At 37.6% G+C, this 16,149-nt stretch overlaps 1 protein-coding gene across 1 annotated transcript; it reads left to right on the forward strand.

Moving 5' to 3' along the window:
- Nucleotides 1–13,845: 13,845 nt before the first annotated feature.
- Nucleotides 13,846–14,787, forward strand: LOC122731748 (olfactory receptor 1020-like). Its single transcript, XM_043972024.1, has one exon. The coding sequence runs from the start codon at nucleotides 13,846–13,848 to the stop codon at nucleotides 14,785–14,787; it is 942 nt and encodes a 313-aa protein (XP_043827959.1).
- The last annotated feature ends 1,362 nt before the right edge of the window (nucleotides 14,788–16,149 follow it).

Below are 16,149 nucleotides of genomic sequence, written 5' to 3' on the forward strand. Positions count from 1 at the left end.
AGTCTACCTTTATTTAATTTACTAAAGCCTTAAAGCACAAATCTACCTATATCACCACTCTTCTCAATAAGGTCCACTGGCTACCTATAACCTTTAGTTTCAAATTAAAACCTTATCTTTTTGATATTTAGAGCCCTTAGCAACTTGGTCCCAACCTCCCTTTCCAGTTTTATTCATCTTATACAGCTTCGTGTACTCTTCAGTTTAGCCAACCTGTGCTTTGTTCCTCATAAAATCTGACTCATATCTTGTAAATAACAGACACCCAAATGTTTATTGAATTGAATTGAATATGAAATAGGAAAGTGACAGGGAGTGGAGATCCAGACAAAGTTCCCTGGTCTCACTGGAGGAAAGAGAACATTTTCATCTGAGGACAGTTTTCAGAATTTACCAATGATAAAAGTTAAAATACGATATTTTCACAGCACAGTCAAACTGGGTCGAATTAGGAAAGGTCTTGCTTCCAGGATATAGGAAAGCTTTTACTCTCCATTCCTGCAACTGGCTTTCTAAGCCTTTGACTGAATTTTGAAGAAATGTGTGCATGTGTATATAGGGGTGTGTGTGTGTGTGTGTGTGTGTGTGTGTAGTTGTTGTTTTTCAGTCATTTTTCACTTATATCTGACTTTTTGTTATGACTGCATTTGGGGTTTTCTTGTCAAAGATGCTAGAGTGGTTTGACATTACTTTCTCAAGTTCATTTTACAGAAGAGGAACTGAGGCAAATAGGATTAAATGACTTGCCCAGGGTCACACACCTAGTAAGTGTCTGAAACAGGATTTGAACTCATGAAGATGAGCCTTCCTGACCCTAAGTCTTGCCCCCAACTCAATGTGTTAGACAAGTGCTTTTTATTTTTTTTAAATATACTGTCTGCCATTGTACTTGTACCCAGGCCTCATGACTGTCAACTTCCAAGCCTCAGTTTCCTCATCTATAAAATAGAGATAATGGTTCTTGCATTACTCACGGTTGTGAAATTCACATTGGGTGATAAGTATAATACATTAAAATGGCTCTTGTCATATAGGGGGCAGTTTTGCTTGACAAAACTCAAAGTGGGACAATTCTTTCCTCAAAAACTTTGACAGAAGGAAAAGATAAATAGGAAGGCTGATTTAAAAAAAAAAATCAGGTTCAGAATGTTCTGTAATCCCATTTCCCTTTGCCTACCTGCTCCTAGTCTTGACTTCTTGTCTGGAATAATTTTCCACCTAAAGGTGAAAATATTCTTCTTCTGGGCTGCAGATGGGCCTGCCCATGCAGGATACTTATAGAAAGCTATAGCAGCAGCTCAGGCAATTTCTTCTCAATTCTTTTGAACATTGAGCCTCTGCCGGTTGGCCAAGGGCATGGGGCTGTGTTATAAAACATAGCATCAAAGAAGCCCCAGGAGGGAGGTGATGAAATTGTTTTCTTCCTCTCAGGAAGTGGGGCAGGGAAACAACTCCACGCCCTGGGAACTCTTTCTCTATTCATTAAGATTAGAAGGTGAAACACACACACACACACACACACACACACACACACACACACACACACACACACACACACACACTTTTCCTCAGGGCTTGGTTCTAGGTCTCAGGGCCCTTGAAAGAGACCTTTGAGAGAAGTTAGTCCCCTGATTCCATTGTATAGAGAAAAAAAAAATAATAAAGCTCAGGGAGGATAGTGAGTTGTCATACAGGGAGGAATTTGAGCCCGGGTCCTTTAACTCTAAATTTAGTCACAAAAAAATAGAAAAATAGAAAAATAAAAGGATCATATATCTAGAGATGGAAAGGATTTGGATGTTACCCAGCCCAACCTCCACATTTTATAAAAGAGGAAGCTGTGGCCTAGAGTGATTGTTACTTCCTTAAGGGCTTAGAGGTAGTAAGGTTCATAGTCCAAATTTGAGCCCCAGGTGATCTGTCTCCAAATATAGTGTTGGTTTGCGTATACTATACTGATCATTTATGTGATGCAGTGGCTTGAATGCTAGGCATGGATTTAGGGAGACCTGAGTTCAAATCCTGCCCCAGATATTGATTAGTTGTGTGACTTAACCTCCATTGGTCTTATTTTCCCCAACAGTCAAATGGTTAGAGTTGAAAGCTTGCATTTAGGGTTAGAGTCAGAGTATAGGGCCTAATATTGTTGTGAAGATGAAATGAGATAGTACTTGTAAAGCCTTTAGCACAGTGCCTGTCACATAGTAGATTTTATAAAAACACACACATACAAATGTATATATGTGTATGTATAAATATATATGATACAAACATATAAATATTATTTTTTTTCTTTTTGTGGGGCAATGGGGTTTAAGTGACTTGCCCAGGGTCACACAGCTAGTAAGTGTCAAGTGTCTGAGGCCGGATTTGAACTCAGGTCTTCCTGAATCCAGGGCCGGTGCTTTATCCACTGCATGACCTAGCTGTTCCACAAACATATAACATATATGCACATGTATGTATATATACACACAAGTACACATGTGTGTTTATATACATATGTGTTTATTTGCATGTGTGTGTGTGTGTATATATATATATATATATATATATATATATATATATATATATATATATATAGTGTGTGTGTGTGTGTGTGAGTCTATACATACACATATCTCTTGAATGACTTAGGAGATCCCCCAGAGTGGCCTGTCTGATAACTAGCCCCTGCTACTTACCTTCTGGATTCTGATTGCAGGGAAAGTCCTCAAAGAGAGGCAACTCCCACTAATGCCATATCCATGGCCATAATGTGGTAAATGGGGAAATAAAAGCACCATACGTCTGCCTTCAGATGTAAACACAAGCTTAGTTTCAAAGAGGTCATCACCAGAGTTGGCCATTTGTCGATTAAAAAAAAATTAATTTAATTTTTGGTGAGGCAATTGGGGTTAAGTGACTTGCCCAGGGTCACAGAGCTAGTAAATGTTAAGTGTCTGAGGCTGGATTTGAACTCAGGTCCTCTTGAATCCAGGGCCAGTTCTCTATCCACTGCACCACCTAGCTGCCCCAGTGTCAATTATTTTTGTTTGGGTCACACAACCCATGAAAATCATTTGTAGGGCTGGATGGGATGGGGAGACAGACAGGAGGTGTATGAGCATTATGAATAATGTTAAGATCCACATCAAAACAGTGACAGTTTCTATCTTATAGGATTAATAAAAAGCAGTAGTGAGATAATGTGTGTCAATGTGCTTTGAATGTATTCGAACCTTAATAAGTTCAGTGTTTAATGAACATGCTAAAGAATCATCGTGTTGCTTAAGGACCTAGTATAAGACCTGAAAGGATTTTTCTTTTTACTTTGAATCAATTGTCAATGAGCTTTATGTTATCTAAAGGGCTGACAATGACTACTCTAGCATCAGGGGTCAGCAAACTCAGTCCAGATGGAAGCATGTGCGTGTAAGAAAGGAAAAAAAGAAAAAAATCATTACATGAAATTTTTTTATATTTGAAAGGAACAGCAAGTTGTGCATAGATTTCTGTTTCACATGCAATCATCTAAAAATGTTACTGTTATGAAAATGCTTGTTTTATGAGATAAATTTTTTAAAAGTACAAAAAGGAGCATTGCAGTTGAATTTGGAAACTTTGGAGGGAGACCTACTTCTGCCACCAACTCCCTCTGTGATCTTGGGCAAATCTCTTCTTTGGGATTCTCTTTTCTCCTGGGATAAGACAATTGGACTAAATAATTGCTTAGGGTCTTTTCTAAAACTGACATAGCAGACAATGTTGTAAAGTCCTTTCCCATTCTTACATTCCATTTCCTAAGAACCCTTCCAGCTCTGACATTCTATGTTCTCTGTCCCCATATCCTTGCAAAGTAGGAAATTCTGTCTGAATAACTCTCCCATTTCTGGCATTCTGTGTTCTAAACCTCCTCTCAGCCCTCCTATTCTATGTTTCTAGATGCTTGTCAATTCTGAACATATGTGATTTCTATAAGGTAACAAAACAGGAAAGAAATAAAAGACAGAGATGATATGATAAAAATAATGATAATAGGGCCTCATCACAGCCAAAGGCAGCCCTATCTCATACTAGGTGACCCATATCTTGATCTTGAAAAAATTGTCAATCCTCTCAGGACTCATTGGAAGTGAAAGTAATGCTTGCTATTCAAAGTAAAGCCCATTGAGCATTATTATTGTGAAGGAAGTCTTGTTCATGGGATTTCTGTTTCCCCTTGGAGTTGTTTCTCCTCATAGGGACCCAGCCTCAAGGCACTTCAAGGTGTGGTTTTCAGAGTTTTTATGTGTGTGGAATGGGGGGAGAGTGGAAGGAGTGATATTGATGAGATGTGCAGTTTTAAGTGTGATAGTAAAATTCTCATTGTGATTAAATCATAATTATAATGACCAGCATTTGTATAGTTCTTAAAGGTTTGCTAAGTGCTCCATGTAATCACATTTCATCTCTGGGTCATCTCAAAGAATGCAGTTTTCCTAGGCACATATTGGTTGTTTGGTTGGTTGGCTGGTTGGTTGGTTTGTTTTTGTCTTTCATTCTCAAAGAGGATCAAAATTATATCACTATGTTAGAGGCAAGCTACAGTGTATCTGACTGTGACTGATCAGACCAATATAAGCCCAGGAAGCTCTAGCACAGGTGGTGCACAAATAGTTCATGTGAACATTTCAGATGAGTTCTCTAAATTTGTACATCTCTTGTTTCTTTTGAGCTACTTCAATTCTGCTTTCCTCATAGAGCACAGTGCATTCTCCAATGAGGGCATGCCATGCTGGGCTGTCCTGTGCCAGGTTCTCCCAAGTCAAAGTTCTTAAGAGAGACCTTGTATTGCTTTTTCTGACCACCATGTGAGTCCTTTCCCTGTGCGAGTTCTCCATAAAATAGTCTTTGGGGCAAGCGTTGTTTTTGGCATTTGAACAACTTGGCCTGCCTATAGGAGTAGGCACAGAGGTGAGCTGGCTATAGGATTTGTAGATGAGAGTCCTTAGAGGTCAGTAAGAGAAGCATTCTTCATTAACAGAGAAAGAAACCAAAGCCCAGAGAAGGAACATGACTTGCCTAAAGATCCATAGCTAGTGAGAATGAAGGTCAGAATTTAGTCAAATCTAGGTCTTCTGGCCATTGTTGTTAGTGGGCTCAAAGTGGAATCACCTCCTTGATCTCACATTAGGTATAAAATTTGAGGGAGTCCACGGTTACCCTGATTCTGGTTCTGTCCTTCTGTTCCTCCCTGATAGGGTCTACAGTTATTCTGATACTGCCTCTTTGTATCCCCCTGAAAAGATTTATATCCATTTTGATTCTGCCTGTAATAAGGCCTATAATTACTCCGATTGTTTCCTTTCTGATAAAAGTTTCCAAAATTATTTCGATTTCCCCCAAAGAATTCCTCAAGACTCTCGGTCATTGTCCTCTTAAGGTCTTGTTTTCTAGTCCTACATCCCCTCAAGAAGTGTCCTTGTTTTTTGCAGTACTCGCAAAGTTTAGGGGGTTGATAACGATTTTCAATTTTCCAGTTTCGCTGCTCTGTTGTTTCCTGTACTGGAGCTAAAATGTCCTGTCTGTTCATTTCTTCTCTCTCATTTCCTTCGTAAATATATGTTGCTATTTCTTTAAGTCTGTCAGGACTCAAACTATTCCACCCAGGACATTGCTTTTTAAAATATTTCCGAATTTCTGGTAATGACTGGTTTACAAAATGAGAGCAGATAATATGGGCGTCTCTACTGTCTAATGGGTCTAGTCTAGCATATTGCCTGGCATACTTACACAGCCTGTCATAAAATCTATTAGGTCTCTCATCAGGTCCCTGAAAACAGTTGCTATTGTTAGGGTTTTTTGCTCTTTAGCATCTACTTGAGTTTTATCTGAAATTTCTTTACCTATGAATGGTGCAGGCTTTATATGAGAACAATGAATCCAAGAGTCTTTTTCACCAATTTTAATGGCAGTAGGAGTTATCAATAATACCTGAAAAGGTCCCTCCCAAGCAGTCTGTGTTCCTAGATGAAAGAAAGAAAGAAAGAAAGAAAGAAAGAAAGAAAGAAAGAAAGAAAGAAAGAAAGAAAGAAAGAAAGAAAGAAAGAAAGAAAGAAGAAAGAAAATTACAGAACAAGACTTTTTTTCTGATTTTGACATAGCTACTTTGGGCTAACCAATTCTCCTCTCTGGGATGTTTCCTCTTTAAAAGGAAGGGATTGAAGATGATATATAGAGGGATCTTCATCTCAAAATCCTCTTATCTGAGGGTATTTATTTTCTCAGAATCTCCTTACCCCCATTTTAAAGATGAGAAAAATAAAACTACAGTCTTTGTCATAACAGATTTTTCAGGTTTGAAGAACTTAAGACTGTAGTCGAGGGAGTAACATGAAGAGAATTCAAAAGAAAACAAACAAAAATCCCAATTCTTTTTACGATTATTTCAACATCATGAGCACAGACAGTAGTCCCTGTGTACTATTAATACTCATTTCTTATACTTTATTCAAATTTTTTAAAAAGTATTAAATATCTACTAGATGGTGAGGGAGATACAAAGATGAGAGGCACTGTAATATAATGGATCCATCACTGTCCTGAATCAGGAAGATCAGGGTTTAATGCCCATTTCAGATACATACTAGCTATGTGACCCTGAGCAATCCACCTAAACCTCATTGTGTCTGTTTGCTTAGAGGTAAAATGTGGCAGTTCGAGTAATTGGTCTCTAAGGGCATTTTCAATGCCAAAATGGAAGATTTTATTAAATAAACAATTATTGCCTTATGAAAAGTGTAAACCATTAGATGATGTACAGACTCAGAACAGGAAGTGATCTCTGGGATTTGTTTGGTTTTTTTTTGTTGTTGTTTTTAATGTCATCCAATCCACAGCTGCAGAGAAATGCCTTCTATAATATCATCACTGATACATTCTCTATTTGAAGAACTCCTCCAGGGAAGGAGGACATACTTTCTGTGTGTGGGACCAAGCAGTTTACTCTAGTTTTGCATATCTCTATAATGACTCTTTTGAAATTTCCACCAGTTGGGACTAAGGAGACAACCTCTAATCCCTCTTCAAAATAAATACTTTGAACACTGGAACTCTCAACAATAATCATGAGCCACCCAAGTCTTATACTATCTGAAGTAAGAACCCCACACTGACTCTTCTTAGATAGGGATTACCCTAGTTCTTTGAATATCATGATTGCTTCTTTCTGGACACACCTTAGTTGTTAATACTCTTTCTTAATTGTGATTGAACTAAGCACAATACAACATGTGCAATATGATCTGGGTGGAATACCAAAGTCTGTCTATACCTCTTTTAATGCAACCTATCATATGTTCTTTTTCCTGTCCCATCATACCATTGTATGCATAAGATCATTGAAAGCACTGCCAATCATACTGTAGAGGATAGACAATCTTTATTTGTTTTTCATTTTCCTGTGTGACCTACTAGGTGAAATTATTTATAGTTAGAGTTACTAAGGATAAATTCATGAGGCATGTGATCCTGAGTAAATCACTTAGCCTTTTTTAGCCTCAGTTTCCTCATCTGAGAAATGGCTAATAATAGCACCTATCTCATGAGGTTGTTGTGGGGATCAAATAAGATAGGGGTGGGGACTGGACCTGTGCTTTTATTAATGTATGGGCCTTCTGGATGCATGGAGATCAGTTCTTCCTCTACAACTTTTACTCCAAGAGACTTGCCTAGAACATTAAAAGGTTAGGTGCTTTGGAGAAGGTCACATTGTCGGAGGCAGGACTGGTACTCAGTTCTTTCTGGCTCCAAGACCAATTCTCTTTCCATTATGCCAGGTTCTTGAAACCTTCAAATGAGATGTATATTTGGAATATTTTTATTGTTTTCCTTGTTTCTATTATGAGAGACAGTGTTTCATATCTGTTTGATATAGTTACTGCAATGTCATCTGAAAAATGGAACATCTGGGAAGACCATAGCATCCATAGAAATTCTTCCTCCATTGAGAATCTGCACTGGACATCTTCCATGATAGTGGCAACCACCTCTGCCAAGCACACATTGCCTTCCTTTCTCTCCCTCTCTCTGAAATGAAATCCCAAACTTTAAACACAAATATTCTGGAAATTCTATATGGTAAGAAGTGGCACAAACATCCCCCACAGTTCCCTTACTGTACGTAGGTCCTGCTGCCAGGTCCTATAGCTATTATTCTGAGAAATTTGACTTGGCTGTTGCTTCTATGAAGGCTAAAGCCACAGTTACTGAAAATTCAAAATTCTCCACACAAAAATCTTTTGTGTTGTCCAATTGTCTAATATCAGAAATTAAATATCAAGATCAGTAGAAATAACATTAATAAAAATGCATTATCATGTGCTTTGCTACCAGGCACTAGAGACCATGGGACATTTTTATCTGTAGCTGAAAACTCTTCTAGTCATTGTCTCCCTCATTATAATGTGAACTCCTTGAGAGCAGGGACTGATTTTCTTTTCTATTTGAATCTACAGCACTTAACAATGAGCTTCCACCAAAGGTAGCTTATGCCTATTACTAAAGATTTTCAAGTTGCAGTTGGGTAACCAAACACTTGTCATAGATTCAGTACTTAGCATAGTATTTCACACATAGTAAACAATTGAAATATTTGGTCATCCATCCATCCAACTATCCATCCATCTATCCATCCATCCATTGTTTCCTCCCTCCCCCACAGTACTACATTTCCATTAAAGAATACTATAATACTGTAACCTCTTTGTAGGACATCTTGTCTGAAGAGAGACTTTTAAGGAACATTTAATTTTATCCAAACAAAAGGGTGAAAACAAAAGATAATAACTCAAAGGATGATAAGCATATATGTTTGTGTATGAGACTTTTTTTTCCTCTTTAGTGGCAGTGAGGATGAGAGAGTAATTGATTAATTATATTGTGATACTAATTAGGGTATCCCTGGAGAACAAGTTCAAGGAGGACAACGAATAAGAACAAGATCACATCTTTCTTATAAATAAGTCAGGATGCTTTCTCTGGAGCATAGAGCAGCAATACAAGGAACCACTAGTAGCAATATGAGAATGAAATGTTTCCATGAATAGAAACATGTACTCAGAGTCAAACTTTCCCCTGCTCTATGATTTTATTGTGGGTTCTTAGGGTAAGGGCAAGAGAAAGACAAAAAAAAAAAAAAAAAAAAAGGTTTCCTTGTTGGATACGGTGGGAGTCATTTTTGAGAAGGGGAGTCATTTTTGAGAAGGGGAGTCATTTTTGAGAAGGGGTAAGTGTTGAAAAATGAATATGCTTTTAGGTTCCATCGGAAGTCAGATGGGAGAGTGTCAAGTAAGAGTACAGTCTTCTTATGGATATGTGATCTCATCAATGTAGATATTGTATCAGTAAAAATCACAAGCTATCTGTGCCTTCATATACTATGGGAATTTATACTTTCCCATAGACTATTATAGTAGGGAATAATAAAGAAAATCTGAGTTTGAATCCTCCTTCAGACACCTACTAGCTATGTGACCTTGGACAAATCATTTCACCTCTCTTAGCCTCAGTTTCCTTATCTGAAAATTGGGAATAGCACATACCTCTTAGGGTTATTGTGAGGATTACATGAGATAATGTTATGTAAAGTGACAAGTGATTGAGGCTGATAACATTTAAGAGATTTGTACAGGGGCACACAGATAGTAAATATCTGAGAGAAAATTTTAACTTGAGTCTTCTTGACTACAAAGGAAGCATTTTGTCCATTACACTACTTAGATGCTCCCCAGAGACCCTATGCAGAGTGCTGGGGCCTTCATCAGAGTGCTATAATAAGTTAATTCATTGGCTATATTCAAAGTATCTTATAATTGGGGCATCTATACTAAAGTTAGTGTTATAGATGATGCAGAGATTCTGTGACCTTGAGCATGTCACTTAACTTCTCACAGCCTCACTTTATAAACTAAAACAAGAATGATAATAATGGTTATCTCACAGCCTTTTGTTCTGAGGATCAAATAAGATAGTATCTGGCAAACTCACTGCAAACCTTAAAGTACTACATACCTGTCATAAACTTCATATCATCCTCCTCTTCTTCCCGTTACTATTGTTATTTCTTTCTCTATTCTATTCTCACATCTATTAAAGAGGCAACATGGTAAAGGAAAAAAAAAAAGTGAGACTTAGGTCTAAATACTAGCTCTGTTGCTTATTAGGTGTGTGACCACAAGTGAGCATCTTTCTCTTTCTGAACCACAGTTTTTGTTTGTTTGTTTGTTTTTGTTTTTTGGTTAGTACACTGAGGATGATTCTAAATATAATAACTATTTAGCAGGGATATTATAAGAAAAGTGCTATACAATATGGCTCAGATAATATGAAGGTTGCTTCCTGAGTGACATCTTCACTTACTTCAGTCTTGGACAGAGGAAGTCTTTCAAGAACCACAAGATCAGCTTATGGATCTGTAACTACCACCTCTACAGGAGAAAAATAAACAGGTTTTGTGTTGTAGTGAAAGGAGCAATGTTGTTAAGAATCAGGAGAATGGAATCTAGTTTCCAATTTCATTAGTGGTAAAATGCGTGATCTTGAGGAAATCACTTTACTTCTCTAAGCTTCAGTTTACTCATCTGTAGGATAAACATGATTAAGATAATAACAATGTGCTGCCTATTTCACATGCTTGTTATGTCACTTAATTTACTTGATAAATGTGAAAACTTTCTATCAAAAACAAGGATAAAGAACTAAACAATGGTAGAGATTTTTTTGAACATGAAGTCATAGAATTATCTGCCCTCATCTTCTTTCCTAACTCCCCTTTTCTTAGGTAGCTTTGTGACCCAGGGTCCCCATATTCTGTGTTCAAATGGAAGGGACCCATAGGGCATGGAATAGAGAATGTTAGAGTTGGAACAGATTTCATTCAATGTAAGTATCTCTTGCATATTAAGCATTGACCTCAGGGGAGTGCAAATTTATGATAAGACACTTGCCCTGCCTTCATGGATCTTAGAGTCCTGAGGACTAATTCATATATAGATAAGTATAATATATTGTAATACAAGATATATTATTATAGAGATGCTATGCAAAGGGCTTTATGAGGTCTGAATGGGATAGTAGATGCAAATGGGAAGGTTTCATGGAAGGAATGACATTATAAACAAATTAGTTTGTACTTATTCAACAAATGACAAAGAAGGCAGAATATTCCAGGAATAACTCAAGTGACAGTAGGGAAGAAGGAAAATACATGGATTATTTGCTAGAGATAATAGAGCACAGAGTGTATGGAGGGAAGAAGGGAGAAAGAAAACTGCAGAGAACCTTTCATGTCAGGCAAAGCAATTTCAGCTCTACTGAGGCAAACAGGAATCATCAAGTACTCTTCAGCCAAAAAGAGACATAAACAGTTCAATGGGTATTATTGACTAGCAGTTATCTAGCATGCAGGAGGCTAGGTGGAACAGTAGATAGAGTTACAGTACTGGAGTTAGGAAGATTCATCTTCCTGGGTTCAAATCTGGGCTCAGACACTTACTAGTTGTGTGACCCTAGGCAAGCTATTTAACCCTGTTTGTCTCAGTTTCCTTATCTGTATAATAAACTGAAGAAGGAAATCACAAACCACCCCAATATCTTTGATTAGAAAACTTCAAAATTTCATGGAGTCTGATGACTGAGATGAGTGAACAATGATCTAACACTTTAATGTTGACAAAGCATTTTTTATTTGATTTGATTTTTGATTCAATTTGATTTGAAAAAAAAAGATTTAATTTGATACTCACAAAAACCCTCTGAGGTACTTACTATTATCATTCCTAGTTTATAGATAAAGAAACTCAGGTGGAGGGAAGCTAAATGACTGGGCCAGGGTTACACAGCTAGGATGTATGTGAGTCAGGTTTTGAACACAGGTCTTCCTGACTCTCTGTCCACTGGTCTATCCACTACACCACACTATATCCCATAAAGGGAGGAAATCTGGCAGCCATTTGAAGGATATTTTGGAGAAGTTAAAGATAGGAAGACCTATGCAAGTCTTTTGAAGAAAGAAAATTATGACAAGAACCTGTAAGAGGGTGAAGGTTGTGAGACAAATGCAGGAGATGTTGTGATATAATTTGTTACATCAAAATGCTACAACTGATTGCTTGCAGGATTATTGATTTATAGGAGAAAGGGAACTTAGAGGATCTCAAGTCCAAATGCTAAATTTTGCTGATGAAGAAACTGAGGCTAAGTAATTTGCCGAGGGTCATTTAGCTAATACATGTCAATGACAGAATTTGAACTCAGATCTTCCTTACTTAAAGCCAAGAACTCAACTCACTGTAATGGTTAGCTGCTCCAAGAGATGAAGGATAAGAAATAGTCAAAAATAAATACAAGGTTTTGATGACAGAAAACTGGTTTTGAAATTTCAATTAAAGGTATAGCTAGGACAAGGAAATGAAATTTTGCCCTCCCATGTTAATTGTGTCCTTAGAAATATTGGGGAGTCAGCCTGTCTGTGTTCTAAATTATTGGGGAACTTGGCTGGGGTTTCTAAAATATTGGTACTTATAAATTAATGGCTACTGTACCAGTTTGGGGCATTAAGCATTTATTAAATCATATTAAATGTTAGTAAAGAGTTGACTGCATGTCTGCCTGACTTCCCTACTAGTTACATATCTAGCACATTTTTCCAAGTGGGAGAGGAGAGTGTGTGGCTAGTTCAAGGGGTCCCTGTCACAAGTGAGAGTGAACCCAAGCCTACTGCGGTCCACTCCCCTTCCTCCTTCCCTAGGGGTGGCTCTTCCACACTGCTCAAAGCTAATTGGCTAGCATCATTCAATTCCATTAGGTGACATGACCTGATGGTGGTCCTTAGTAAAATTAGCTGTACCTTCCTGACCTCAGGGTGTAGTGAAAGACAGACCCTCTTAGGGCAAAGGCTTTCAGGTAGATGTGGTTTCTATTGTCTCTACTTTACTGAGTAAGTCTGATTTCCATTTCTGTTTATCCACCCATGGGCTCCTGGACTGGTTCCAAAAGAGAGTAGCTAAAGTTTCTGAGCTAAGCCTTCAAGTTGGCGGGGGGTTCCCTGCATCCCAAAAAGTCCATTATCAATAATTATTTTCTCACATAATGAAAATAATAGCAATAATGATAATTTATACATACACACATATCCTATTTTGAAGTTTGCAAATTACTTCATATTATTTAATCTTTACAACAATCCTTCGAAGCAGGAACTATTATTCTCATTTTATAGATGAGAAAATTCAGACTGAGAAAGGTAAGGCTACTTGTCTAAGGTCCCATAGCCAATAAGATTCTGAGGTGGGATATGAACTCCAAGACCAGCATCCCATCTACTGTATGATCTAGGATAACAGATCTTGTTCAGACTTTGTGTCATTTAGCAATAGCAGGTAAATGCAATAGTTGCTTAATATCTCTTTGGCGAATGAATGTTCTGTCAATAGTTGAAGATGATATTGAACTCTGTTGATGAGGACACAGAATATTTGAATAGAGTAGTCAGGTAGGTGGCACAATTCATCTAATGCTAGACTTGGATTCTAGAAGACCTGACTTCAAATATTACCTCAGAACCTTCTTGTTATGTGCAAGTTACTTAATCTCAGACTAAACTTCCTCTTCTCTAAAATGGAGATACTAGTAGTGACCTACTAGGGTTATTGAGAGGACTTAATGAGATAACATGTCAGTCAATACGTATTTATTGCCAAAACTTCTTTGTAAATATATATGTAAAGCTTTGAAAATATATGTGAAAGTCTTTGTAAACTTTAAAGTGCTATAAAATGCTAGTTATTATAATTATTGACATATTTCCTCTTTTTTCTAGCATGAATGGATGGAAGTGAAGTGGAAAATCAAACAGAAGTGAAAGAATTTGTTCTTTTAGGACTCTCAGATGACCCAGAGCTAAAGCTTATCCTCTTTGTGGTGTTCTTCTTTGTCTACATAGCCACCATGATGGGCAATCTGGGAATGATAATACTGATCACAATAGATTCTAGACTCCATACCCCAATGTATTTCTTCCTTAGCAGTCTTTCCTTTGTGGATGCTTGTTATTCTTCTGCTGTCACTCCTAAAATGCTGGTGAACCTCGTGGCTGAGAACAAGGCCATCTCTAAAAATGGTTGTGCTGCCCAGTTTTACTTCTTTGGCTCATTTTTAGGTACTGAGTGTTTCCTCTTGGCTGTGATGGCATATGATCGCTATGTGGCCATCTGCTATCCACTTTTATATTCAGCCATCATGTCTGAAAAGGTTTGCTTCATGCTGGTAGCCAGCACATTCCTTGCTGGGTTTGGGAATGCTGCTGTCCATACAGGAATGACATTCAGACTGTCTTTTTGTGCCTCTAATCAGATCAACCATTTCTACTGTGATACACCACCCCTCCTCAAACTCTCCTGTTCTGACACTCGTATCAATGGGATTGTCATCATGGCTTTCTCCAGCTTCAATGTCATCAGTTGTGTGCTAATGGTCCTCATCTCTTACCTCTTCATCCTTGTCACCATCTTGAAGATGCACTCTGCTGAGGGCAGAAGCAAAGCATTCTCTACCTGTGCCTCGCACCTCATGGCCGTCACCATTTTCTTTGGGACCATACTCTTCATGTACTTACGTCCTACCTCCAGTTACTCAATGCAACAAGACAAGGTAGTGTCTGTATTCTACACGGTGGTCATTCCAATGTTAAATCCCCTTATATACAGCTTAAAGAATAAGGATGTAAAGGATTCCTTGAAGAAGATCTTACAGAGACATAGGACTTAGGTCCTTTTGACCAATCACTAAATAATGTGCTAGGGAATGCTTTCCCCAATGAGTCCTATTTTCCTTTATTTTTGATTCATTCGTTGCTGATATAGATAATGATCCAGGTAGTAGTGCCCAATTTATTCCCCTCTCCTATCCCCTCTGCCACTACCACTGAGTAGCCTGAAGGAATTAAGTGTTTCTAATTGCCTTACTATGGAATTAGGGAGTATCTTACTTGTTGTTAAGAAAGTGTAACCCTTTCTTGATTTAAAATCTGTTTAACTGTTAAAGATTGGTCCTGGAAAGAAAGAGAAGGTTATGTGATGATATTAATTCATTTTATGAACACATTCAATGAGGAAGCAGGATGAATTTAGCCTAAGTAAACACATAAGAGTCAGGGTCATAGGTAGCTCCTTTTGGCTTATGTATGAAATACAAGCTACTCAGTATGTCTAAAGGTCTTCTTTACCACATTTCCCCACCCCTACTTATTGACTCTATAGATATAATTTCCTACACCAGGAATGATTTCTATCCTTTATAATTCTGCTTTTTCAGGTTCTCTTCTTTAAGAAAAAAATCCTTTATCAATTCAACCAACTTTTTTTCTCCTCAGGATATAAATACACAATTCAGACAGAGAGGAACACATGCACATAGTCAAACATTAACTATCTACATAGGGTTGTGATAAAGAATAATTCAATCCACTATATCTATATTATTCTCACAATATAGATATCAGAGGATCATCATAAGAAAACTAAATTGATTCTGTACAATTTCCTTGGTTCTATTTACAATTAATTGACTTTTGTCCTGTAACTAAATAATGTTTCTTTTCCTCTAAACTTGGCTCAGAAATTCAGCAGGATGGGTAGAGCACTGGCCCTGGAGTCAGGTGGACCTGAGTTCAAATCTGGCCTCAGACACTTAACACTTACTAGCTGTGTGACCCTGGGCAAGTCAATTAACCCCAATTGCCTCACCAAAAAAAGAATGAAAGAAAGAAAGAAAGAAAGAAAGAAAGAAAGAAAGAAAGAAAGAAAGAAAGAAAGAATGAAAGAAAGAAAGAAAGAAAGAAAATCAGCAGGCCTGAAATGAGCTAAGTTTAGAAATCCAGTTCTACTCATCACTTTTCTATTCTTGCCTCAGTGAAGTCTACTATCATTGAGGGATATAGTTGGGCACCAAGGAATCTGGTCCACTCTTTTCATCTTTGCAGGTGAACTCAAACAATGAACATTTCTTAATCACAGTAGTTCAAATATTCTTCTGAACTAGTTAAAATAAAACTTGTTTTCCCTCATGGCTTCAGCTCCAGAAAAATTCCATGACATTTTCAGGCTATCTTTGAAGGCCTCCTAGTACATT

The sequence above is a fragment of the Dromiciops gliroides genome, chromosome 6 (genome assembly GCF_019393635.1).
Source record: "Dromiciops gliroides isolate mDroGli1 chromosome 6, mDroGli1.pri, whole genome shotgun sequence".
In the NCBI taxonomy this organism is placed as follows: Eukaryota; Metazoa; Chordata; class Mammalia; order Microbiotheria; family Microbiotheriidae; genus Dromiciops; species Dromiciops gliroides.

Bases quoted from the DNA above. Each gene is read 5' to 3' on its own strand.
- LOC122731748 (XM_043972024.1), top strand. From the start codon at position 13,846: ATGGATGGAAGTGAAGTGGAAAATCAAACAGAAGTGAAAGAATTTGTT.